The sequence below is a fragment of the Salvelinus sp. IW2-2015 genome, linkage group LG27, assembly GCF_002910315.2.
Source record: "Salvelinus sp. IW2-2015 linkage group LG27, ASM291031v2, whole genome shotgun sequence".
In the NCBI taxonomy this organism is placed as follows: Eukaryota; Metazoa; Chordata; class Actinopteri; order Salmoniformes; family Salmonidae; genus Salvelinus; species Salvelinus sp. IW2-2015.
Window position 1 is genome coordinate 9,974,026 of NC_036867.1, and position 25,239 is coordinate 9,999,264.

The window sequence follows — 25,239 nt, forward strand, 5'->3', positions numbered from 1 at the left end:
CCTGTAGTTAATCAGGAGTATAGCACATCATATAGCCCCTGTAGTTAAATCAGGAGGTATTGCACATCATCTAGCCCCTGTAGTTAAATCAGGAGGTATAGCACATCATATAGCCCCGTAGTTAAATCAGGAGGTATTGCACATCATCTAGCCCCTGTAGTTAAATCAGGAGGTATAGCACATCATATAGCCCCTGTAGAAATCAGAGGTATAGCACATCAGCTAGCCCCTGTAGTTAAATCAGAGAGATAGCACATCATATAGCCCCTGTAGATAAATCAGGAGGTATAGCACATCATCTAGCCCCTGTAGTTAAATCAGAGGTATAGCACATCATTACCCCTGTAGTTAAATCAGAGAGTATAGCAATCATGTAGCCCTGTAGTTAAATCAGGAGGTATAGCACATCATGTAGCCCCTGTAGTTAAATAAGGATGTATAGCACATCATGTAGCCCCTGTAGTTAAATCAGGAGGTATAGCACATCATGTAGCCCCTGTAGTTACATCAGGAGGTATACTGTAGTATTTTAAGGTATAGTATGATATTTAAAGTAACATATTTTTTTTACATGAAGTATGGACAATGTAATATGAATCATTTGGCTGTATCAAACAAAGAACATGTTTTAACAAAGATATGCAAAACACATTTGAAGTAGTTCCTGAGGTTTAATTTCATTTATGGTATGGGTTTATAAAGGCACAAGGTGAATTAATATATTATCTACAGTACAGTTTTCGTAGTTGGGATACATTTTAAGCCGAAATACTCACAATGTTGTCTTGTAAAAATGCACCAGGCACACTATATTAGCACATTCTGTGGTTGAATCCAGGTAGCCTGTTATTGTACTAATTAGCAGTTACTCTGTGTTTACCTCAGCCCACAACATATTTACATTTTGACATGCTGTAAAATATTTACATATGGAGGGCTTGACAACAAAATCTTATGGTATAACATTTTTTAAATATGTTTCACACCCTGGTTTTACAAAACATTTTTCACTGGTGTACTTATACATGTATGTAATGCCTCGTGTCCAGCAAGGAGGTAGCGTTACAGTACCAAGGACTATGATGATTCTCATTGGACAATCACCATTAAAAGTCCAAAACATATGGTTTCTATAATTTATCCTGAAACCTACAAACATACAGTATATGAAACCACGCATATGTCTCAATATAGACCTAGTTTCAGTTAATCGGGACAAATATTTCTACTGAACAGCAAAGTGGACTCCCATATGCCTTAAACAGGGTTTCCCAACCGTCTCCTCAGGGACCATAGGTCTTTATACATATTTGTTGTAGCCCTAAACTGGCACACCTGATTCAATTAGTCAATTATCACCAAGCCCTTTACTAATGGAATCAGGTGTGCCAGTTCAGGGCTAGAACAAATATGTGAAACGTCTGGGTGTCCACGAGGAGAGGGCTTTTAAGCATAGATGTCCAATCTTATACGCAAAGAACCAGTGTGGGTGCAGACCTTTATTCCATATTCAGGTGTGTTAGTGTATGGCTGGAGCAAAAGCCTGCAGCTAAACACTCCCCTTTGCCGAAAAGATTGGACATCACTGTCTTAAAGTACTGTATGACGTTGCATCTTGACCCCCACATTGAAGCCCGTCCTCCCCTCTAGGGGCCCCTTCCTCTCAGAAGTTGGGCCCTTTGCTGTAGGGGTCATTCCTGAGGTTGTACGCCTGGTAGCAAGAAGACATGTCACACACTCCTGGTAGTCCTGATGACCCTTGTTTCCCTGGCATTCCGGGACTTCCTGACTTCCCAGGCATCCCCTGAGTGCCCGGGCGTCCGATGCCATCCGATCCGCGAGGCCCCTGAACTCCTGCCCGTCATTAAGAAGAAATACTATAAGGGGATATGTCTCCACAGAACGAGCAGTGTGTTTTCATGTTTCAGAATAATCAATGGTGATGGTTTCATATGGAGTGATGGGATATGAGGCTCTAGAAGAACATTTGTGTCGGTATAGCAAGCGAGCTAGCAGTTTATGCTCTCTGGAGGATACCTTTTTAAAAGACTCCAATCGCTGATAGAAGGGGCAAATTAGTCATGATTAACCACTAACTAGCCTCTTTAGCCTGTTCAATCTCTGAATCCCTAGGTGCTAATCCCTAGGTGTACGGCTAATCAACAGCTAGCATGTCGTTAGCGCCCAATGGTTAATTCGCCATTCTGTTAGCTTACCTGACTGTCCAGTAGGGCCTGGCAACCCTGGATGACCCTCTCCTTTGGTGCCTTTGAGTCCTCTTGGTCCAGTGTCACCTAAAGATGATTTCTAATCATTATACTGTGTATAGAACCAACATGACTCTAGCTCACCTGCTAACATAACATACTCCACTGTTACTTCAAGTGGGTAACACTTTCTATGAAGCTGTAAATACATTGAAAATGTATTTACAGTAGTGTATTGTATTTAATTCAATTGTCGGGCCCACTCTTCTCTCTGTATATATCAACGATGTCGCTCTTGCTGCGGGTGATTCCCTGATCCACCTCTACGCTGTCTCTTCTTTGGACACTGTGTTAACAAACCTCCAAACAATCTTCAATGCCATACAATATTCCTTCCGTGGCCTCCAACTGCTCTTAAATGCTAGTAACACTAAATGCATGCTTTTCAACCGATCGCTGCCCGCACCTGCCCGACTAGCATCACTACTCTGGACGGTTCTGACTTAGAATATGTGGACAACTACAAATACCTAGGTGTCTGGCTAGACTGTAAACTCTCCTTCCAGACTCATATCAAAGCCCCCTTCACTCATGCCGCTAAACATACCCTCGTAAAACTGACTATCCTACCGATCCTCGACTTCGGCGATGTCATTTACAAAATAGCCTCCAACACTCTACTCAGCAAACTGGATGCAGTCTATCACAGTGCCATCCGTTTTGTCACCAAAGCCCCATATACCACCCACCACTGCGACCTGTATGCTCTCGTCGGCTGGCCCTCTCTACATATTTGTCGCCAGACGCACTGGCTCCAGGTTATCTATAACTCTTTGCTAGGTAAAGCTCCGCCTTATGTCAGCTCACTGGTCACGATAACAACACCCACCCGTAGCACGCGCTCCAGCAGCTATATCTCACTGGTCATCCCCAAAGCCAACACCTCCTTTGGCCGCCTGTCCTTCCAGTTCTCTGCTGCCAATGACTGGAACGAATTGCAAAAATCGCTGAAGTTGGAGACTTATATCTCCCTCACTAACTTTAAACATCAGCTATCTGAGCAGCTAACCGATCTCTGCAGCTGTACACAGCCCATCCAATCTACCTACCTCATCCCTATATTGTTTTAATTATCTTTTTTGCTCTTTTGCACACCACTATTTCTACTTGCACATCATCATCTGCACATCTATCGCTCGAGTGTTAATTTGCTAAATTGTAATTACTTGCTACTATGGCCTATTTATTGCCTTATCTCCTCACGCCATTTGCACACACTGTATATAGACTATTTTTTTCTATTGTGTTATTGACTGTACACTTGTTTATTCCATGTGTAACTCTGTGTTGTTGTTTGTGTCGCACTGCTTTGCTTTATCTTGGCCAGGTCGCAGTTGTAAATGAGAACTTGTTCTCAACTGACCTACCTGGTTAAATAAAGGTGAAATAAAATAATTACCAGCAAAGTGCTTTACAAGACTAGCTAAAGGTGTTCAGCTCATTGCTCCTTATAACCAATTATATAAATGTAGTCATCTCTATAATTCCGTACACATACGTGGTTCATAGGTGAATTATAGGGGAGTAATGTTTTATTTCCATATGTGTTACCATGTCATAATTCCTTTATCCTAACCTGTAGATTAATGCGTTACCAAACACTCAGTAGAGTCTTTGGGGTTTCTGTACAGGTGTGTTACCTTTGACTCCCTGGTGCCCCTGCATGCCGGGGGTTCCTGGGTATCCTGGTGAGCCGATTCTACCGGGATAGCCCGGGGTTCCTGAGGAACCTTTGAGTCCTGGTGCTCCAGGCTGTCCCGGGTGTCCCTTCACCGTCTCACACGGCTCACATCTGCTGAGAGGGGCTAGTGTCTGCAGCAGCTGGGGGAGCTGATCTGGGAGGGCCCGAGCACAATTTGGTTCAATCAAATCAATGTTAATCAGTCAATCAATCAAGGTATTAGGGGAACCATTGTTTACAGTCATTCATATGTCTCATGATTTAAACTTCTTTATTTGAGTACACCTGGAAAAATAGCCCACGTATTACCGCAGCTAAAATATTAATAGCACCAGATAAACATATTGCTATTAACTGTAATATGATGCTGTAAGGATGTTGCCGTTTTACCTTCCTGCCCTGCCCTAACCAATACATATTCATATTGAACATGGATTCTAAGGCGTAGTCAGATCCCTACACTCAATTTACATTTCAATATGTGTATTGTTTAATCCCTACAGTCTTTTAAGCTGCTGAGTCAACAACGAGCCGCACGCTTTCCAGCTTACTTCAATTTGCACTTTAGTTATTGACACTGCATAGCTACCGCTGGGCGGGCGGTGACAGGTACTTACTCCGCAACACATCGCCGCAGAGCTTCATCATGTGGTCGTCAGAGGGAGGCTTCCCCTGTAAGACACAGATAAGGCCAAATGGGTAAGATGGTTGATGTCTGGATGGCGAAGGTATGGAGAAACGGACAGGGTGCTTTTAGAGAAAGGCCAGGATTCAGGAGAACTCACAGGCTTCCCAGGGTAGCCCGGCGTTCCCGGTTGCCCAGGCAACCCGTCCTCGCCGGGAGATCCCCGTGGGCCAGCGGCCCCCACGTGTCCCATGCCCCCTTTCTTCCCATCGGTGCCTCTGACACCGATATCCCCCGTGAGGCCTTTCTGATGATCGTGAGGAGAAATATGGTCACAAACTGTATATAACTAAACACAGTATATAGGACCTTTGCATACAGAGCTCGGTTTCATTTAAAATGTCTGTTATAGCCTACAATATATCTGCCTTGAGACTAGAAAATGAATAAGCGTTCCAGAATAGGTGTTCAAAGAAATCATAGTGGAAATATGCCGACATGTATCTTTTAAAATGTGAATGTTGAACTTGGTGTTCAAGGGCCTGATGTGATATGGATTTCACAGTAGGCTTACTGTCATGTCTACCTATCTAGACCCTGCGGGTGTGATGTCGGAGGCTTCATGGTATGACGTGTTCAGTAGTGTTCCTCAGCTCAGATGGCTTGAGAGGATCTGGTCTCTGGTGTAGAATGAGGCAGAATGGATTATATCTAATGCAGCAGTGTAATTCTACAAACCTGTCCTTTGCCTCCCCTGGGTCCAGCTTCACCCTGGCAGAAAAGGAAGAGGAAAATGAGAGAAAGAGCCTGTTAAAAAAGTTCTGCTTGAATATCAAAGAAACGCTCTCTTTCAGAAGCTCTTCGTTCACTCTGCTCTGATAAAAGTACAAATATTTTGTTCCTTGCTGCAGTCTTACTTACTACAGTTGACGCAGAGGTACATTTTTTGTTGTTGAATAAACCGACATACTGTTGGCCTAATGCTGTTGTATATCAAATACGAGTCACAGCCAGTGCAATGGCCACAGGGAAAGTTGACTACAAATTGTTTACCCATAAATAGTGTTATGTAAAAGTGACAGGCAAATCCACTGTGCCTGATATTGGCCGAGGCGCCATCTGTGGAAGGGGGGGGGGGGCTTTGTGAAGACCAAGGAATAAAAACGTTTTGTAGTTAAAGTTGATTTGATATCCACTGCCACCCAGTGCCCTGGTCATGTAACTGCACTCACCGGTAAGCCGGGGTTCCCAAGGGCCCCATCGGTGCCTCGTTCGCCCTGGAACAAGATACAGGGTTGGGGGGATGGATGATGGGAGAGGGGAGGAAGATGGGAGGCATCATAGGAGGGTATAGGAGAGCACTCGCCACTAAAAGGTCATCATTAGTATTCACAGCCAAGGAGAGACGCAAGGGTCTCATTGACCTTTAAAAAACACATCACCTGAGTTTCCCCTACCTCCCCTCTCTTCCCTCCCTTCCAACCACTGCTCTGAAGTCTGCCTCTATCACGGTCGCCCTGCTGTGATTGTAAGGCTATAGGAAGCACAAATCAAAGCACAGAGCCAAAGACACTACACTCTGTGGTCACAGCACAGGGTCCTTAAGGGAGGACTGACTTCGGTGCAGGAAAAGCTTTGTTCCTCGTGATTAATACATGACTAACACTCATTATTTTCTTGTCAGTGTCCTGGAGAGATATGAGTATGTACAGTACAGTGCTCTAAATATAGTGTAGGACTCTACGTGCAGTATAGGAGCCTACAGGGTAAAGAAAGTAGTCTTGCGTAAGAGCTCATAGGAGCAGGAGCCTATCTCCTGTTTCTGTAGCGTAAGGCAGCTTGATGTAGTACACAACCTGGACAGGACTCTAGTCTATCGCAGAGCCTTACCCCCAATCTACTTAATGCTGAGTGCCAAGCAGAGATGCATTGGGTACCATTTTTTGTCTTTGGTATGACTCGGCTGGGGATTGAACTCCCAACCTTCCAATCTCAAGGCGGACAGTCTAACCACAGGGCCACTAAGGAGTGTTGTAAATGCAGTATAGGGTTCTAAGTACAGAAGAGTACATGGTTCTAAGTATGAACTTGATCGTTTGGATAATAAGACAATCACTAGTCCTTGTTTTATGTGCTGTGTATGACGAGCTCTATAGGTCACTGCAAACAACCATCCACCAACCCAATAACTAAATGTCACTATGACAAGAATAAATGACAATGAACTGAACCACCCCTTGTTTCAGAGACAGACAAGACAGAAGATGACAATACCTGACTTCCTCTGGGACCCGCCTCTCCAGTTTCTCCCTGAAAAACAGTGTATAACATATGGCTGTAATAACCAAGTAGGCGTCTGGGCGTGCCTGCATACAGTCTGAAGGACAAGCTCTCAGTGCGTGTGAATGACAACACGTAAGAGGAATGAAATATGCATTATTCAAAAAGACATCAGCGCTTACTGCAAAACAGGCAAATGAACAAGCTCCCTGATACCGAGAACCATAAATCATTCATAAATCATGTCTTTAGAGCCGCACACTGCCTCATTAAGCCAAAAGGCCCCCCTACAGGCAATAACACTGTTATTTTATCTGAGATTTGGGCTCTATCTCAATTCGTCTTTCTGTGATTCTTTGCATCCTATCTCCTTGTCTCCTTCTCAACCGTATTGGAGAAAGTCAAAGACCCCTCCCCTCAGACCTTCTTGTCTAATGCTTTTTGAGAAAGAAGCAAGGAAAGAGGGTGCAAGGAATCAAGGAAAGATTAATTGAGACCTGAAGTCTAAGGTGGTGCATGCTTACCTTGGGACCTTTGAACCCAGGTAGGCCATTAGTGCCCGGGGACCCAAGGAAGCCTGCCTCTCCTGGTGTGCCCTAAAGAGTAAAAAAAGCATGATAAATAGCTGGGGTAAGTCTTCTTAGCGCAGGCTCTGGGTGGAAGTAGTCAGTAGGCAGAGCGCTAGGGTCAGCTTACCCTGCCCCAATATTAACTTTAACCGTTAACGGGTCAATCTGCAGTTGCTACATACATTTTTGTACTTATAACTTAATGATATGTACCTATTGATTCTTGAAGAATATAACTTCTAAATACCTCATGAGTTTAGTTCAACGGTCAGACCCCATCAGAACCCAAAATAGATGCTTGTTTTACTCCAATGTTCGTAAACAAGGTAAATGTAAAGACACACTATACAGCCTCAAGACATGGTTAAAACTATAATTTTGATATCATGGCTGGTCAGTCCTTGGATCCACAGCTCTATCTATGAATTTGAGAGTGGTTGCATTTCTCTAGCCCCATCCCTCAGCTTTTTACTGAACCAGGGATGTATGTTGTCTGTCCATAGTCTAATCGATCATGGAGTGTGTCTCTGGTGCCTTTCTCACCTTTTGGCCTGGCATTCCTGGAGAGCCATCGGAACCTCGCTCCCCCTCGCTTCCCTGAAAACAGACACATAGGAATTAACACGCAAAACACTGACACACACACACACACACGCGTTCGCACGCACACATTCACACACACAAACACATGCACGCACTCAAACACGCACAAACACACATGCACACACACAGCATTGCCAACAAACACAGAGCTGATGAAGCTTCCTTTGTAAAATTCAAGACAATAGTCTATTTACTCAACAATGAAAGACTAGAATTACTTTTACACCCGAAACGCACTTTGGTAAAGAAATATCACATTGGGAGAGATAATTCTAGTATTATCAGTAAGCCATTTGGAGAGTAGAGAAGAGCCCATACACTGGGGATGAAAAGCTGCAGCATTAGCATAATCGCTAATTAAAATGGGTGATGGACAAACCTTTGGGCCATCGCGTCCACTGGCTCCAGGGTCTCCCTGGGGGCCTTGAATTCCCTGGGCATATAAAAACACAGACAGTTGGCCTGCAGGCAGTGTGACAGGATGCGTGACAGCTTAGTCACCAACCACTGAGAGGGAATTAGATGGCAGATGCCCCATTCTGGTTCATTTTATAAAAAGGGGATGTGCAATGAGGCTTTAACCCTACCCATCTGCAAATACACTTAGCTACTGTTCCTCTTTGTTCATGTTAGGATGACTACTGTTATTAATCACTGCAACCGGTCTATTTACATGTTAATCACTGATATACAGTAATGTAATGTGTTCAAAACTATATCCCAGACCACAAGTATGTGTGAGTATTTGTACGAGGGTCATTAATGTGAAGTTAAAAACTGCACTGAACAAAAATATAAACACGACATGTGAAGTGTTGGTCCCGTGTTTCATGAGCTGAAATAAAAGATCCCAGAAATGTTCCATACACACTAAAAGCTTATTTCTCGCACATTTTGTGCTCCCTGTTGGTGAGCATTTATCCGTTGCAAAGATAATCCAATCAACTCACAGTTGTGGCATATCAAGAAGCTGATTAAACAGCATTACCATTACACAGGTGAACATTGTGCTGGGGACAATAAAAGGCCACTCTAAAATGTGCAGTTTTGTCAAACAACACAATGCCACATATGTCTCAAGTATTGAGGGAGCATGTAATTAGCATGCTGACAGCAGGAATGTCCACTGTTGCCAGATAATTGAATGTTCATTTCTCTACCTTAAGCAGCCTCCAAACGTTGTTTTAGAGAATTTGGCAGTACGTCCAACCGGCCTCACAACCGCACACCACGTGCAACCACGTCAGCCCAGGACCTCCACGTCAGCCCAGGACCTCCATATCCAGCTTCTTTACCTGCGGGATGGTCTGAGACCAGCCACCCGGACTGCTGCTAATAATGTGTGTTTGCACAACAGAAGAATTTCTTCACAAACTGTCAGAAACCGTTTCAGGGAAGCTCATCTGCGCGCTCGTCATCCTCACAAGGGTCTTGACCTGACTGCAGTTCGGCGTCGTAACCAACATCAGTGGGCAAATGCTCGCCTTCGAAGACCACTAGGACGTTGGAGAAGTGTACTCTTCACGGAAGAATCCCGGTTTCAACTGTACCAGGCAGATGGCAGACAGCGTGTACGTCATCGTGTGGGCGAGCGGTTTGCTGATGTCAACGTTGTGAACAGAGTGCCACGTGGTGGCAGCGGGGTTACGGTATGGGCAGGCATAAGCTACGGACAACGAACACAATTGCATTTTATCGATGGCAATTTGAATACACAGAGATACTGTGCAATTCATCAGCCGTCATCAACTCATGTTTCAGCAGGATAATGCACGGCCCCATGTCGCAAGGATCTGTACACAATTTCTGGAAGCTGAAAATGTCACAGTCAGTTCTTCCATGGCCTGCGTACTCACCAGACATGTCACCCATTGAGCATGTTTGGGATGCTCTGGATCGGCGTGTATGACAGCATGTTCCAGTTCCTGCCAATATCCAGCAACTTCGCACAGCCATTGAAGAGGAGTGGGACAACATTCCACAGGCCACAATCAACAGCCTGATCAACTCTATGGGAATGAGATGTGTTGCGCTGCATGAGGCAAATTATGGTCACACTATATACTGGCTGGTTTTCTGATCCACACCCCTACCTTTTCTGTTGTATTCCCAGTCATGTGAGATCCATAGATTAGGGCCTAATGAGTTTATTTCAATTGACTGATTCCCTCACATGAACTGTAACTCAGTTTAGATACCATGTCTTCACTAAACAGTACAATTCATTCAAATTTTGGGGAAGAAAAGCTTAAATTCAAATGTCGATGATTGCTCTAACTCAGTAACACGTGTAGTTATGCAGCTTCACTGAACCAGAAGAGGGCAGCAATGGAACACCATATGACGCACAGCTCGATGGCTCTGCTTGAATAGGGACAAGCTGTTACTTACTCACCAGTGGAGGGTGCCCAATCACCTCGTCTAATCATAGTCCCTTTATGGAACACTGTCAGAGCTCTCTTAATGCAGAATGGGTAATTCATTAAGGGAGAATTGCATTTCAGCGACAATTAAATAGACATGTTACAGTACGTGATGTGTATTGTAATTCCTCCCGTGGAGAAAATGACTGCAATTGAAGTAAAGTCATAGACATACTCGTTCATTACTACATTTCCATTTGAATCATTTCACAGACACTCTTATCCAGAGCGACTTACAGGCGTAATTAGGGTTAAGTGCTTTGCTCAAGGGTACAATTTGCACCTAGTCGGTTCAGGGATTCGAAGCGGAGACCTTTCGGCTACTGGCCCAACTCTCTTAGCCACTAGGCTACCTGCCACCCTAGTATGTGTGCAATCGGTTAAATCATTGAACTGGGATTGCTTGTCATTGTACAGATGTTGACACCCACCTGTGGACCTTTTGGACCTGTTGATCCCTTCTGTCCAAGTGCTCCTCTCTCTCCCTGTTGGATGAGAAGAGATGAATGCACTGCCTCCCACTGCAAGGTAGTCAATCTAATTACTTCTGTGCCTCAGAAATCCTCCTTGAATTGACTTGAGGCCGGGGACTTTTCTTACTCTAATATGGTCTCAGGTTTCAATCTATCTCTGATCCCCTATTATTACAGTTATTGACTGGATATTAGTAGCAGAGTTATTTTTTATTCTGTCCTTACATGTGGCTTAAAGACTGTCCTTGCATCCATAGCTCTGTCTATGAATTTAAGTGTTTACATTTCTCCAGCTCCATACATCAGCTTTACCAAACAAAGTGACAGTGCTTCTACATCTGCATTGCTTGCTGTTTAGGGTTTTAGGCTGGGTTTCTATACAGCACTTTGTGACATCGGCTGATGTAAAAAAGGGCTTTTTGATTGACAGTGCCAGGCTGCCTTTAAATACTTTCTTATTTACTCACATGCAAATAGGAAAGTCTTACCTGAGGTCCTGTTGGCCCCGCCCCTCCAGGAAGCCCCCGGATCCCCTGGAGATGACACACACAGCAGGTCAGCTGACACAGCAGTGGCACAGTGAGTGACAAGAAAAGTGGGCCCCAGTTTAATTGCTTAGTAGTCAATTCCTAATTTCCTCTTCCTCTAGTTACAGTACCGCCATTAAGGCATTTCTAGAATGGCACAGCGGAGAGGATGAATAAAACGATCTGGCATGGCAAACCACTTGTTGCAGTGTGGAGTGCTTGCCTTGCATACAGTACATGCCAGTCATCCATTCCAATGAGGCCATGATGAGCCACAGTGGAGGGCATTGGGAGACCTTTGGAACACATGCCCAGATGCGCTGTGATGATTGTTTTCCTTGCATTCTAAATTGGTTTAATGGATCCCGCGTCTCTTCCCCCTGGTTTCCGCTGGGGGTCCGATACGCTGTATTCACCTCATTTACAGCCAGCGGGGCCTTCATGCACTTTGCTAAGTAATTACACACAGGAGAGGAGAACAGAGTGCCAATATACCACGTGCTTAGAATTTCAGAGAGGGCCATTGTAAAGACATGCCCTCGCCACCCACTGGCTTAGATGGAATCAACCTAACCACTGAGGTAGTAGAGGTGATAGACTGTATTTTCACCTGTTTAAATAGTCATATGGTGTTAAACTCTATTCTAATACCGCTGAAATAAATAAGCAGGGGTGAAAGTAAGGCGGTACAGTCCGGTACGGGGGGGTGGGGTACGCCGTACCAGTAAAACATGCGCCTATCAAAATAATTAAAAGAAGTTAAGAAAAACGGTAAGTTATTACACCACTTTTTATAATCACCGCATGTCAGAGGCATGGAAATGGGTGGTATAACCTACGCTTCAAAATGCGATGTGGTTTGACGAGAACACAGAACGTTTGCCAAGGAAGAGATGAGTGGCCGACACTGAGACTGTGGATTCTGGCCTAATGACACTTTGTGTTGTTGTGTTGTTGTGACTTTCACGAAGTATACAAAACCTACTCAGTGTATTTCCAGCCTGCTCTTTCCATGACAGACTGACCAGGTGAAAGCTATGATCCCTTATTGATGTCACTTGTTAAATCCACTTCAATCAGGGTAGATGACGGGGAGGAGGCAGGTTATAGAATGATTTTTAAGCCTGGAGACAATTGAGACATGGATTCAGACAGTGAATGGGCAAGACAAAATATTTAATTTCCTTTGAACGGGATATGGTAGTAGGTGCCAGGCGCACAGGTTTCAGTCAAGAACTGCAATGCTGCTGGGTTTTTCACGTTCAGTTTCCCGTGTGTATCAAGAATGGTTCACCAACCAAAAGACAACAAGCCAGCTTGACAACTGTGGGAAGCATTGGAGTCAACATGGGCCAGCATCCCTGTGGAACGCTTTCGACAGTCCATGTCCCGACGAATGGGAAAAAGGGGGGGGTGCAACTCAATATTAGGAAGATGTTCCTAATGTTTGGTATACTCATTGTATGTTGCGAGTGGGAAGCGGGAAGCGGGAAGCGGGAAGCGGGACTAGGCGTGACACTATGTAATTCTATGATTAAACCCATACCATTTTTTGGTAGGTCCCGTACCGAGGAAGAAATGTATTCTACTTTCACCCCTGGAAATAAATTATGTTCTTAGTACTGCAAAGCCACAGCGCAAAAGTGATAACCAATGTAGAGGGGCTAAGGTTAGAAGTGAATGACAATAGAATACCTTAGTGACTGCTTCCTGTGTCTGAGGTGTGACGCATTGATAGATTCATGTAATAATGTATTTACAAGGCAGATACAAATACCGGTTCCCACTTTAGATAAAGAGTTCTACAGCAAACAAGGGAGCTGTCTGGGTGGGGTACTGTTTTTACAGACCTGCTGAAAATACATATACATTTTCCCTGGAAGACTTTCAAATACCACATGGAAAGATACAAACCTGTGCTCTGACCACGTTCTCCATTTTCCCTGGAGGACTTTACAATTATACCACATGGAAAGATAAAAAGCTGAGCTCTGACCGCGTTCTAAAGTACTCCAGCATCAAGCGGGTAAAATCGATAGTTTGCAGAGTTTCACCATTTTTAATAGCAAACACAAAAAACAGAGGGGTGTAGCCGTTGTTTGAATGAATCAAAACATACCTGGGTAAATATGGGCAATATCATTCTGAAAAGAAACCAGCATCTGTTATATCAAACATTTCCCAAAACAACCCTAAGAAAACACTGATAAGATATGGCCCCGCCCCAACTGAAGGTGTGTTGGGTATTTTGAAGCGGGTCCTGGATTGAGCGGCTCTATTACTCTGCAATCTCTCAGCACCACACCTGCGTGCGCGCACACACAAACACAAGAACCTGCTTCCGTAGCACAGTAAATAAAATCCCAGTGAATGGGGTTGGAAGAAAGCGCCATCTGACACTGCTCGACCTCTCCCTGCCCCTAGTGTCTTCTGTCTATCTCCATTGTAATTAACCTGCTAGAGCACAACCACTTCCACCCACAGTGGAATGCATCCAGATCATCAAGGTGTTGGCTGCTGGAGGATGCCCACACTCGTAGGAAAAGGTGGAGAGGAGGAGAGAAGGATACGAGAGAGGGAGAAGAAAGGAGAAGAGGAGAAGAGAGGAAACAGAAACATGACGGTCCCTTTGACATCCCCCACTGCTGCATGCTGTTTGGCATTAATGACAAATTTGATCAGAAGAGGCCCACATTGATGAAAAAGTGCTTCCACTATTTTTCTTTTATGCCTTAGCATGCAAAGAGAAAGCTTGGTGAGAAAAGCTTTGGACGAGCTGACTACTTTGTTTTCGAGGTGCGGAGAGCGCCTCAGCACGCAAGGGCGTATGCTTTGATGGATTTAAAGAAAATGGGGCCCCTGCCAATCTCCCTTCCAAAATGGCAATCTAGACCTACTTCTGTATGTTTTAGCGAGTCTAGGGACTTGCTAAAAGCAGGCTAATTTAGTCAGACAAGCAGAACATATTACACTCAGAGAAAAAAGGGTTCCAAAAGGGTTCTTCTGCTGTCCCCATAGGATAACCCTTTTTGGTTACAGGTAAAACCCTGTTTTGTTCCAGGTAGAACCCTTTTGGGTTCCATCTAGAACCGTCTGTGAAAGGGTTCTACATGAAACCCAAAAGGGTTATACCTCGAACCAAAAATGGTTCTCAAAACGGTTCTCCTATGGGGAGAGCCAAATAACTATTTTAGGATCTAGATAGCACCTTTTTTTCTAAGAGTGTACAGTCTATAAAGTGCGTGGGTGACAATGACGACCAAACCAGACTTTTATCCTGGTTTATTGAATGTAGGCCTATGGCTGGAAGCGTTAGCACCAAATAAATGGAGACCACAGCAGCAGTGTGACTTAACATTTTAGGGTAGCGTACAGGCCTCCTCCTATCCCCAAAAAACTAGAATAGTGTAGGCAGGCAGATAGTGATATTGAGACATTTCATCTTACCGTCCAAACGTATTGTATGCAGCCGGCAATACACTTGTATCCCCCATGGACCGGTTCGTTCCTAAAACATTCTCCATTCCGGCTGCAAAGGCATCAATTTCCTCCTTAACTAGATTTAGTGGCGAGAAGGAGGGAAAAATATATATACTTTCTATACGTAACACCATTTTCCACCACCATGCTAGAGTGGCTAATGCTAATTCCTGATGTTCCACCCTGCTTTTAGCCAGGGGTAAACATCAGACTGCTGCAACCTGATTGGCTGAATGCGATACGCAACATCCAGGACTAGCATTCCTAGGCATTAGCCACTCTAGCATGGTGGTGGAAAATGGTGTTTCATAAAAATGTATTTCCTCCATTTCTTTTACACCTTCTCGCCATTAAATCTAGTTAAGGAGGAAATCGCTGCGTTTGCAGCCTGAATGGAGAATGTTTTAGGTACGAACCGGTCCACGGAGAATACGAGTGTATTGCTGGCTGCATACAATGTGTTTGGACAGTAAGATGAAATGACTCAATATCACCATCTGCTGGCCTTTGGGCTAATCTATGTTGTACCGTTTGTAAAAACAGGCAGTTACATTGGATTTATTAGCCTAGTCCTGATTTCTGACCAAGGCTTAAGACTAATCATTTTATATCTGCATATCAGCTATCCACATTTATAATGAGTTATTTTGAGCCTATTTGAAATGAGAATCAATGTGTTTACACAGTAGGTATTTCTTCTTCGCTATGATCAGCTTGTCAAAAGTCGACGAACAGGCCTACAGTTGGAATCACTGATTCCTGACAATTCAGCTCACAGAGGAGAACTCCCGGAACGCAGTCGCGAGTAGCCTAATTTCATTCTATATTGTCCATTTTATTTGTACCTGTCCTGTTTTTAGAATATGGTGTTTGTTAACATGTCATATTCAAATCGAAGCACATTTTTATTTGATAGGAAGCCATTTAGTTTGATCGGAGACACATTTGGATGCAAAAAAAAGTATCTGTCTCATAACATTGTCATAAATATGGTCTCCAGTCTGTAGGCTACTGGAAAACCACATAGGCTACTACTTATTCTACTATTGGCTACATGATTTATGTTAGATTACTTGAGTCTTGGTGGTGTGCCGCACCGTTGCATCTCTCCAACAGCACCCTGGAGAAGCGCGCTGGGCACGGACAAGATACATTTTGCGCCCGTGATTTGTGACCACTGCTTATCATGGGGCGGCATTGGCGCTCACCTAAATAGCCCATATGCCACTGGGTGAGAGAAGTTTCCATTGTTTTTGGGCAGAATTATGTGAGGTGTTATGTGTTGTTGGAGGTACGTCTTGTTCAGTTTAGCTCGGAAAATGCTGCCCTCGTCAATCTGGTCCGCCTAATCCTGCCCAATGGGCGGGCCGGCCCTAGCGTAGCCAAACTAAATCTTCAACCGCATGCTATCCAAATGATATTTCTCAAAACTATTATCAAAACGCTAAACAAATCTCCCAACACGCATGCATACCACTCATATTAGCTACCTCATCCAATCAACTGCTGCACTTCAGTTTAGTCAATCCCAGGTTCTGTTCTTTGCAGCAAACAAGGATGAAGCTCAATGGAGACAGATGGTCGTGATCCCACATCAAGACCACTGTGGATTTACTCACGATGGCCGTTACCATTGCGGCAAACAAGCCTGGAGATGGCCCAAACCCCTGAGTGGCCCAATACATCTGGTAGAGCCGTTCAAAGCCATTCTCTCTCATTCGAGATTAGCTTCACTCTCTAAGGGACACATTTGAACTTGAGATCCATGATACTCATCACTTGAATCTACACAACTACTCCATTGATACCAATGCATGATGTAAGCGAGGATTCGAGGTACTTGACTTAGGATTCAAATGTGCTCAGAAAGCATAAACACTACAATGTTGTTGACTTTCTTTCTAAAGCTAGTCTTAGTGCCAGTGGTAAGACTGCAGTGTATCCCTCAGGATGATTTTGATGCTGCAATCCAGCCCCAGCATCAACAAGACTCATTACATGCAAAAAGGGAAGCCTGTTAGGCTGTTATATTCCACTGTTGTTATGGCAACTCCGCTCAAGAGGTACACTAGTTGGAGAACTCTGTGATTTGGTGGGCGGAGCTATATTGCATGCACTGAGGTCAGCCAACATTGTGGCCAAGCGCTTGGTGTGGCACCAATACGATATTTCCTAATGTCCTTTTTTCATGAATCTTTACGAAGTCACTTGTAAAGCAGCTGCTGGTTATAGGTTTTTCTGCTGAGTTGACGGGAAATGTGTTTGTTTGGAGGCACTACATTTGTTGCTACATTCAGTTTGGGTGACAACCACCATTGCCATTGGTTATAACTACAATACATGTGTGTATTATACAGTACGAGAGACATAGCCAATGAATATACAGGTAAAATAATGGAAACAACGTGTATTGAAAGCAGGTGCATCCTCACAAGCGTGGTTCCTGAGTAAGCAATTAACATTCCATCATGCTTAGGGTCACGTATAAAAAAAGTACCATGGCCGTCTCAGTCACCAGATCTCAACCCAATTGAACACTTATTGGAGATTCTGGAGAGGCACCTGAGACAGCGTTTTCCACCATCAACAAAACACCAAATGATGGAATTTCTCGTGGAAGAATGGTGTCGCATCCTTCCAATAGGGATTCCAGTCACTTGCCAAGGTGCATTGAAGATGTTCTGGCTCTTGGTGACCCAACACCCTATTAAGACACTTTATGTTGGTGTTTCCTTTATTTTGGCAGTTACCTGTATCTATACTGTATGTGCCTAAAACCTTTCTAATAGCCAGTAATATCTACTTCATATGTGCATTCAATGTTACGAATCACCAATGGTAATGTGTGCATTACAAATTCTGCCCAACAGATTACACATTTCTTTACAACAGATTAAAACAAACTTCGAAACAATGTATTCTTCACTTATTGATGAAAGTAGTGTCCAGCAAATGTAATTAATAATGTAGGGACTTCTACTCTGTGAGAGTCAGAGAAGTGCATCTGTAAGCAGTAAAGGCACAGCCCCTGATCTCTTTGGTCTCATGCAGAGAGGTTACAGTGCAGCGCACCGCGCACGCACACACACCACACACACACACACACACACACACACACACACACACACACACACACACACCACACACACACACACACACACACACACACACACACACACACACACACACACACACACACAACACACACACACACACAACAACACACACACACACAACACACACACAACACACACACACACAAGTCAACACACACACACACACACACTACAGCTACTAAAGTGCTGACTGACTCACCGGTACCCCCTGTTGTCCATCAGCACCAGACATTCCAATATCTCCTTTGTCTCCCTGTGAAAGAAAGGAAGAGAGAGATTGAAAGTAAGATTGAAACAGCGTTAGATCACCTTCATTGTTCGGCACCTTTGTATACAGCTCACGTGCACACCTAGTAATCAGAATGCTTATATAGTTACAGCACGTAAACGTCAGCGTAAAATGGTGACATGTTGCCAATTCATTTGGATCCCTCATGCAGCTCAAAAGGAATGTAAGTTAGTGAGTCGCATTGCATAAAGCAGTGGGAGATGAGGTCAATCATTAGAATAATATTAGTATTCCTGTGGCCTCTGTTGTCCGGTAGTTAAAGCCACAGACCTGGGCACACATGTACAGCCTAGGCTACTTCGAGTGAGACCCACGCCCTTCTGACTGGTAAACTCTTCTACCTTTCCTGTCTCCTCTTCACTGTCCTATCTCAGTAAAAACTCAAAACCTTAAAAAAAAAAAGGGTTATTTATGCAAATATATATAAAGAATAATATAAGTAATCCTTCCTTATTATTTATTATTTCTGAGCCTGGTGTGGATCTGGTTTAGACTGTAGGTGGTAAGGTGAGACTGAAATACATGAACCATGAATCACCTCTTGGTAAGTTACAAATGTTTGCAGTTGTGGTGGAAACCTTCTATTCTTGTTCCCTTGTCCAGTCTCAATATGGTTCCACTGTACAAAGGCAGTTAGCATCCCATGTGCATGTCCCAGACAACCGGTGGGCTGACCACAGCTCATGCTTCTATCTTAGTTATCTTTATTTTACCTGGAAAGAAAGAGAAGAGCCCTTATTCTCATCTAAGTGGTACTATATTTATAACTTGCTCAAATAGAGAGCTAGCCAGGTGGTTGGTTACTGTAACAGCAGTATTGTACATGTCTCTCATGAATATGACTTTGCACTAAGCATACTGGCTGATGGAACATGTATTTAAACAATACTGGTAGGGTGGTGAGGGTGAGGAAAGTGGTGAATAATCTTTGCCTCTGCTATTTTTTTTCTTTTGAAGTGTCCTGCCACGCTGCGCACATAAAAACATACATGCCACCAAACCCTGTAATTACAACAAGAAGACGCCCTGATGTAGCAATAAACGGGGTTAGAGACATACATCTTTGTATGCTATAACTGTTAGAAAATAGACAAGTGCAGAGTTTCTGGTTCAAAAGACACGGAGGACCCCATGTAGAACTCTAGCGACCACAATTTTCTTTACAAACGGGGACATAAATAACGGCTAGTGGCTAGGTTTTGTGAACTGAGAATTGTAAAGAACTAATGTTTTACTGACCTTCAGTTCAAATGAGGATACAGTTGCTCTGAAAGACTAAGCTTACTGTGCTCCCTGTTTCACAAATGAAACAATTGAAAATGAACACAGCCTTCTGTTTTGGCACAATGGGCATCTGGAATAGGTTTGTTGTATCCATTGTTGTATCCTTCTTGGAGGCCAATTTGACTTGTTATTGTTGTTTTCTGAATATTATCTGATAGCAACCAGTTGTAAAATATTAGAGAACATTCCAAACCAGCAATTTGTCAACAAGCGCCAGCCACTCGGGGAAAATGCAATGTGACACAAATTACACACACATATGTCAAACATACAGTAGTACCCTGTATATAGTCTATTCTAAACTTACCATAGGCAGAGGGCATAAACAGATCAAGGAATTGGAAGCGAGAGAACAGAAAAGAAAGGTCCAAATTGGTTGTAAAATATACAGTAGTCACAGGAAATGGGAAAATATGAAATGGGAATGTGAGTTCCATAGAAAGTAAGCCTAAATATAGCACTGCTAATGTAACTGATATGTACTTTTCAATGGAAGTTGTTTTTTCCTTAAGCAAAAACTCCGTAGACTTGTTCTGTATCCTCTCCAAAGTAATGAAGGGAACCAGATTGACTGTACTCATTAAAAAGTTGCATACATTAGCAAAGGTGTGAAACTTTGAAGTCATAACCTTGAATACACTCCCCATTCTCCTCTCCCTTCAAACAGCACGGCACTTAAATGGCTAAGCTGGAAAATAAAACCCACACAGAGGACCTTGATTTACAATTAAATCAGGATGAAATTTCGGTTCGTATTTGCTAGTTGTGTTTGTGTTTTCACTGAGCTCCCTGATGTAAAACACTGCTTTGCACCGCAGTTATTGATGGAAGGTATTATTCCAGAAATTCCTACAGAAAGTCTGTCTCATGAAGCCTGTTGTTTGTTTTCATAATCCCAAGCAGCTACACTGTTTGACTGTGCAGTGTGTTCAATGGTGGCTACGGCACGAAGCCAGCTTCCCATTATTAGGCTTCTGCTTGTCAATGCCTTTTAGTTATGAAGGCTCAAACATTGATTTTGGCAGATAAATGCTGCATCACAATCATATTAGGGTGGCATTACAAAACAAGATATTAGAAAGGGCTCACTGTGTAGCGACTAGCTAGCCTCTTCATGGGTTTTTTGACGTACCCGACCTGGGACGTGGTTTATATGGGCAAATATTTTTAAATGGCCGCCTCCTACTGTTGCCTGAATGTGCGGAGACTGGACAGACATCGTAAGAGCTGAAACTGCATGTGTTGTCTCGACCCTCAACCGCCGAGCAACAACACAAAAAGCGCTTTCTATCCCAGTGTAGGTGTGTGACAACTTCACTCAACACAAACCAACTAAAGCTGGGACTAGGAGTGACAGCACCATTCCCCGGAGCACGCGGCTACACACATTACAGGACTTTTCCCTAATTGCTAGAGGGTCAGGAAACTGAGGCTAGTTGCCAATTTGTGGAATGGTAAAGAGTTTTGAGTAAGCAGGTGGATAACAAGAATGGGAGATGAGTATTCCGTTTTAGAAAAGTGCTGTGTATGTATGCCAATAGTTATTAGACAAACGTTTCCTGATTTAAAAATAGCATTTCCTCTCTTCCAGAACCTCTTCCACAAGTCTTCTATGTGAATAGGGCAACAACCACAAAGAATATATAATTCACGTGTTCCATATGTAATTCTATGGCAATAACACTAACAAATCATCAAAACCAGGTAAACAGATCATGCTTAGGGATAATACCCTATAATTAAAAAGCCAAATTACATTCAGCAGATATTTATTGCGATATGCAACTGGAATCTCAACATAGGAGTTACATAGGGAGTTACCAAATTACAAGCCTGTTTTTAGGGACTCTGTGTATCATATTGCCAAAGTAATTAACACCCTCAGTTTTGTTGAGGTATCATGCGGTAACATTTTCTATAACATTTACATTTGAATCAATTAGCAGACACTTATCCAGAGTGGCGTACAGTTAGTGCAGTCATCTGAAGGTAGCTAGGTTAGACAACCACCTAAGCCATTATTTATAGGCCATCCATTTATAGATATAATGCCCTCCATTGCCTGCCAAGAGCATTAGTAAGAGCTTGTGGTTCCACATAACAACCTCATAGATACATAAGCATCTGTAAATGCATTCAAAGCAATGCTCATAGAATGTCCTCCTTCAGCTATCAACAATGAACAAGGGAGTTTCATTTGAGGCACCTTTTCCTGAATGACGTCAGAATCCCATTGTAGTGTTACTGAGCTTCCTCGAGTGGTAATCTAATTGGCACAAGTCCTGTAGGGAGGCTTAGCCTAAAACAGAGTGGGCTACAGCTTGGCTTACATTCTGCTAACTTGTTTAATTCAAGGATCAAATCTGGGGTCCTGTTATTGTACGTGTGGGCTACTGAAGCAGCGGGGGAAGGAATCTTGATGTTGGGGCTTTAGCCAGTGATGGTGTTTGTGTGTGTGTGTGTGTGTGTGTGTGTGTGTGTGTGTGGTGCTGAGAGTAGACATATACACATGTATTACCCATCTGCTGCACTACACATCGCCTGGTTAAAGATCCTAACAGATTCATACCCAGGTTAAAGACCGTAACAGATTCATCCCCTGGTTAAAGATCCTAACAGATTCATCCCCTGGTTAAAGATCCTAACAGATTCATCCCCTGGTTAAAGGGATACCTCAGGATTTGGGGTTCTGAAGCCCTTTATCTACTTCCCCCGAGTGAGATGAACTCATGAATACCATTTTTATGTCTCTGCATCCAGTATGAAGGAAGTTAGAGGTACTGTAGTTCTGCGAGCCAATGCTAACTAGCATGCTAGCAGTTACCATAGACTTCCAGTCACTGTGCTAACACTAGTTAGCAATTGCGCTAACGCTAGTTAGCAACTTCCTTCAAACTGCATGCAGAGACATAAATATGGTAACCACAAGTTCATCCATCTCTGGGGAAGTAGATAAAGGGATTCATTGTCAAAATCCTGAAGTATCCCTGAAGGACCCTAACAGATTCATCCAATATGTGCAGACAGACAATCCTTCATGAAATACTCGAGTCTGCCTTTTTAATAATGTATGCATTGAGCATGCATACAAGTACAAAAAAACATGCTCATTGGCTTCGACATGAGGGCCTCAATAAGACTTTATTGAAATTAGACCAGGGATAGTGTAATTGTATATTTTTATCCCCAACTATAAAAATGTTTTTGTGGGAGGAATTGCCCTGGTCTATTTTTCTGTAAAGTCATATAAGTCTATGGTATAAGCCTCATTGACATTAATTGGAATAGGCAGCCCGGGGTTCAGTATTGTTTAAAGGACAACTCTGTGTATATCAACGATATTTACAACAAATTTGAGTTTTATATGTCTGTGAAAGTGTGGATAGTGTCGAGTTTAAAATGTGTGTGTGTGTGTGTGTGTGTGTGTGTGTGTGTGTGTGTGTGTGTGTGGTGTGTGTGTGTGTGTGTGTGTGTGCATGCATGTGTGCATGCGCGTGTATGTGTGCATGTGTTTTCCTAGGGCAAAAACCTCACCAATGAAACTGACAGGCCACGTCACAACAGCTAATCACACACCCTAATGATGTGTGCGTTGGATGAAAGAAATTGGGTGAAGGATTTGGCCTGGAATCTGTTTTACTAGCTTATGTGGCATTGTGATATTTTACTGTCCTCTAATCTCAATAGTCATGCATGGGTCATCTTTCTCAGGGATTTTGAAAAAGATGGAAGAAGATAAAGAGGGGAGAGAAAGAAGAGTCCCTTCTGTCGTGACGAGATGGAGAGATAGACGTGAGCTCTGACAAATACATAAGGCACTGTGTGTATTAGGTTGGGTAACTGGTGTCCTGGTAAGAGTTCATCCCCCTCCTGATGGTCCAGTGCTCATGGATTTAAGATCTGGGTAAAACCCACCTTTACCCCTAGCTAAATGGCATATATATTTTTATATTTGCATTATATTAAAACACTTTAAAGACCTTCGGAGTCCCATTTCTATTATTGTATAATTTTTCTAAACCAGGTTTCTAAACCAGTAAACTAGACAGACAAACTACTTCTACTAATGATAATGACAATACATAGCATTTATTTAGCTCTTTTTTTTAGGCCCTAAGATACTTTGGATCTGCCTACTGTCATAATTTAGAGATGAGAGATGCAGGGCACATCTAGTCTGGGTACAGTCATTTTTTGTTGTTGTTATTTCTCTGTAATACTACTAGCCACCTAGCAATTTTATGAAGTTGGCCTATACCTGTGCCCCATCAGATTTGTGGGGTCCATTTTGCCTCTGTGACATGGCGTACAAGGAGTGGAATGTTAGCTAAACATACTGGTACCTAGGCTATGGCACTTCCATGGAGCAGGCTAAACTGTTTGTTGGAATTCGGAGACCCTGACCTGAGAAGGGATGGGACAAAAGAGGGAGTAAATCTGCCATCCTGGTCGATAAGGGGAAGATATACGTCTGCTGAAGCTAGGTCTAGAGGTGCTCTCTGTAAACATTGTTCTAGCGGAAATCTCCAATAAAAAGGAGAAGATAGTAAAAACTAAGCCAATATCTTGAATGTCTTCTACTGTTTTCCTCCCGAGGTATGTTGGAGTAGCGGAGGTAGTTCAGTGAACCATGATTGTCCAATTAGTAACCTTACCTGAAGGCTTGTTGTAACTCCCAGATGGGAGGCAGAGGCTTTAGCTCATAGGGTTAACACGATGTTAAAGCACAAAGACAACCTGCGTTCAATACCAAGTCGTCACATTGGCATAGGTTATGTTTTGCTACCGGGTGAAGACTAACATCCTTCACCAACGCCTAGGTACCCTACAACAATTGCCTGCCATCTAGATGTTATGGAATTAGGCATAACAACAGGTTGTCCAGTCAAGTCTGTTTGTGTGGTGCTCCAATGCTGTGGCACCAGTGTCCCGGGATCTCACCTGGCCCTGTCAGTGTCTCTTCTGTCTCTTAGCTCAGTGATAATCACACCAAAATCAATACACACCCTGCCCCAGGATACCGTGTTGCTAACTCACCCACCTTGGTATATTTAGAGTGCAGAGAAGAAAATGGCCTTGTCAAAGTTTGAGAAAAAGTCTTGCTTTTTACCCAAAGAACACAACACAGTGTAACACACAGCAAGCACACTCCTAATGTGTGCTCCCAGAGCAAATATTTTGCTAGGTTTGTGAGTCCACTGGAAAAATGGTTGGAGTGAAAATATTTCACCTTGTCCTGCATGATTCATACCATTCTCACTGGAGGAAAAACCTTGAGAACGAGCCAGCCGTCATGAAACATATCACACAATGTAACCCAAGCAGACTCGTGGACATATCCCATTCATTCGATTTTTGTGGTGATTGATTTCACTTCCCTCCTGTGGGTATAATTGTAGTACAATTTCAGTATTGGGTATAATTTCTGTCCAATTCCTAATGTCAGCAGAAAATATAGATTTGGGCTAATAGTAAAATGAAAACTAACCCATGGAGATTCTTAAAAACATAAACTCACAAATAAATGTCTAATAATGGTTGCATTTATACTTGATATACACATCGATATTGACTTTATACATTCATTTAGAAGGCATGCGTGCTCTCTGTCAGTGAGCAAGC

The 25,239-nt window shown here is 43.2% G+C and overlaps 1 protein-coding gene across 1 annotated transcript in view; it reads right to left on the bottom strand.

The window, feature by feature from the left end:
• Positions 1-383: 383 nt before the first annotated feature.
• The window catches only part of LOC111953884 (collagen alpha-1(XXI) chain), a 58,101-nt gene continuing 33,245 nt past the window's right edge, over positions 384-25,239 (bottom strand). The window contains exons 18-31 of the mRNA XM_070435695.1: positions 18,244-18,297; positions 11,410-11,454; positions 10,880-10,933; positions 8,405-8,458; positions 7,966-8,019; positions 7,378-7,449; positions 6,848-6,883; positions 5,806-5,850; positions 5,312-5,344; positions 4,734-4,880; positions 4,566-4,620; positions 3,908-4,102; positions 2,217-2,294; positions 384-1,854 (exon numbers count right to left, since the gene is read on the bottom strand). Of these exons, the coding sequence (XP_070291796.1) occupies positions 1,664-1,854; positions 2,217-2,294; positions 3,908-4,102; positions 4,566-4,620; positions 4,734-4,880; positions 5,312-5,344; positions 5,806-5,850; positions 6,848-6,883; positions 7,378-7,449; positions 7,966-8,019; positions 8,405-8,458; positions 10,880-10,933; positions 11,410-11,454; positions 18,244-18,297 (1,113 nt within the window). The 3' untranslated portion in view covers positions 384-1,663. The remainder of the gene's footprint in view (positions 1,855-2,216; positions 2,295-3,907; positions 4,103-4,565; positions 4,621-4,733; positions 4,881-5,311; positions 5,345-5,805; positions 5,851-6,847; positions 6,884-7,377; positions 7,450-7,965; positions 8,020-8,404; positions 8,459-10,879; positions 10,934-11,409; positions 11,455-18,243; positions 18,298-25,239) is intronic.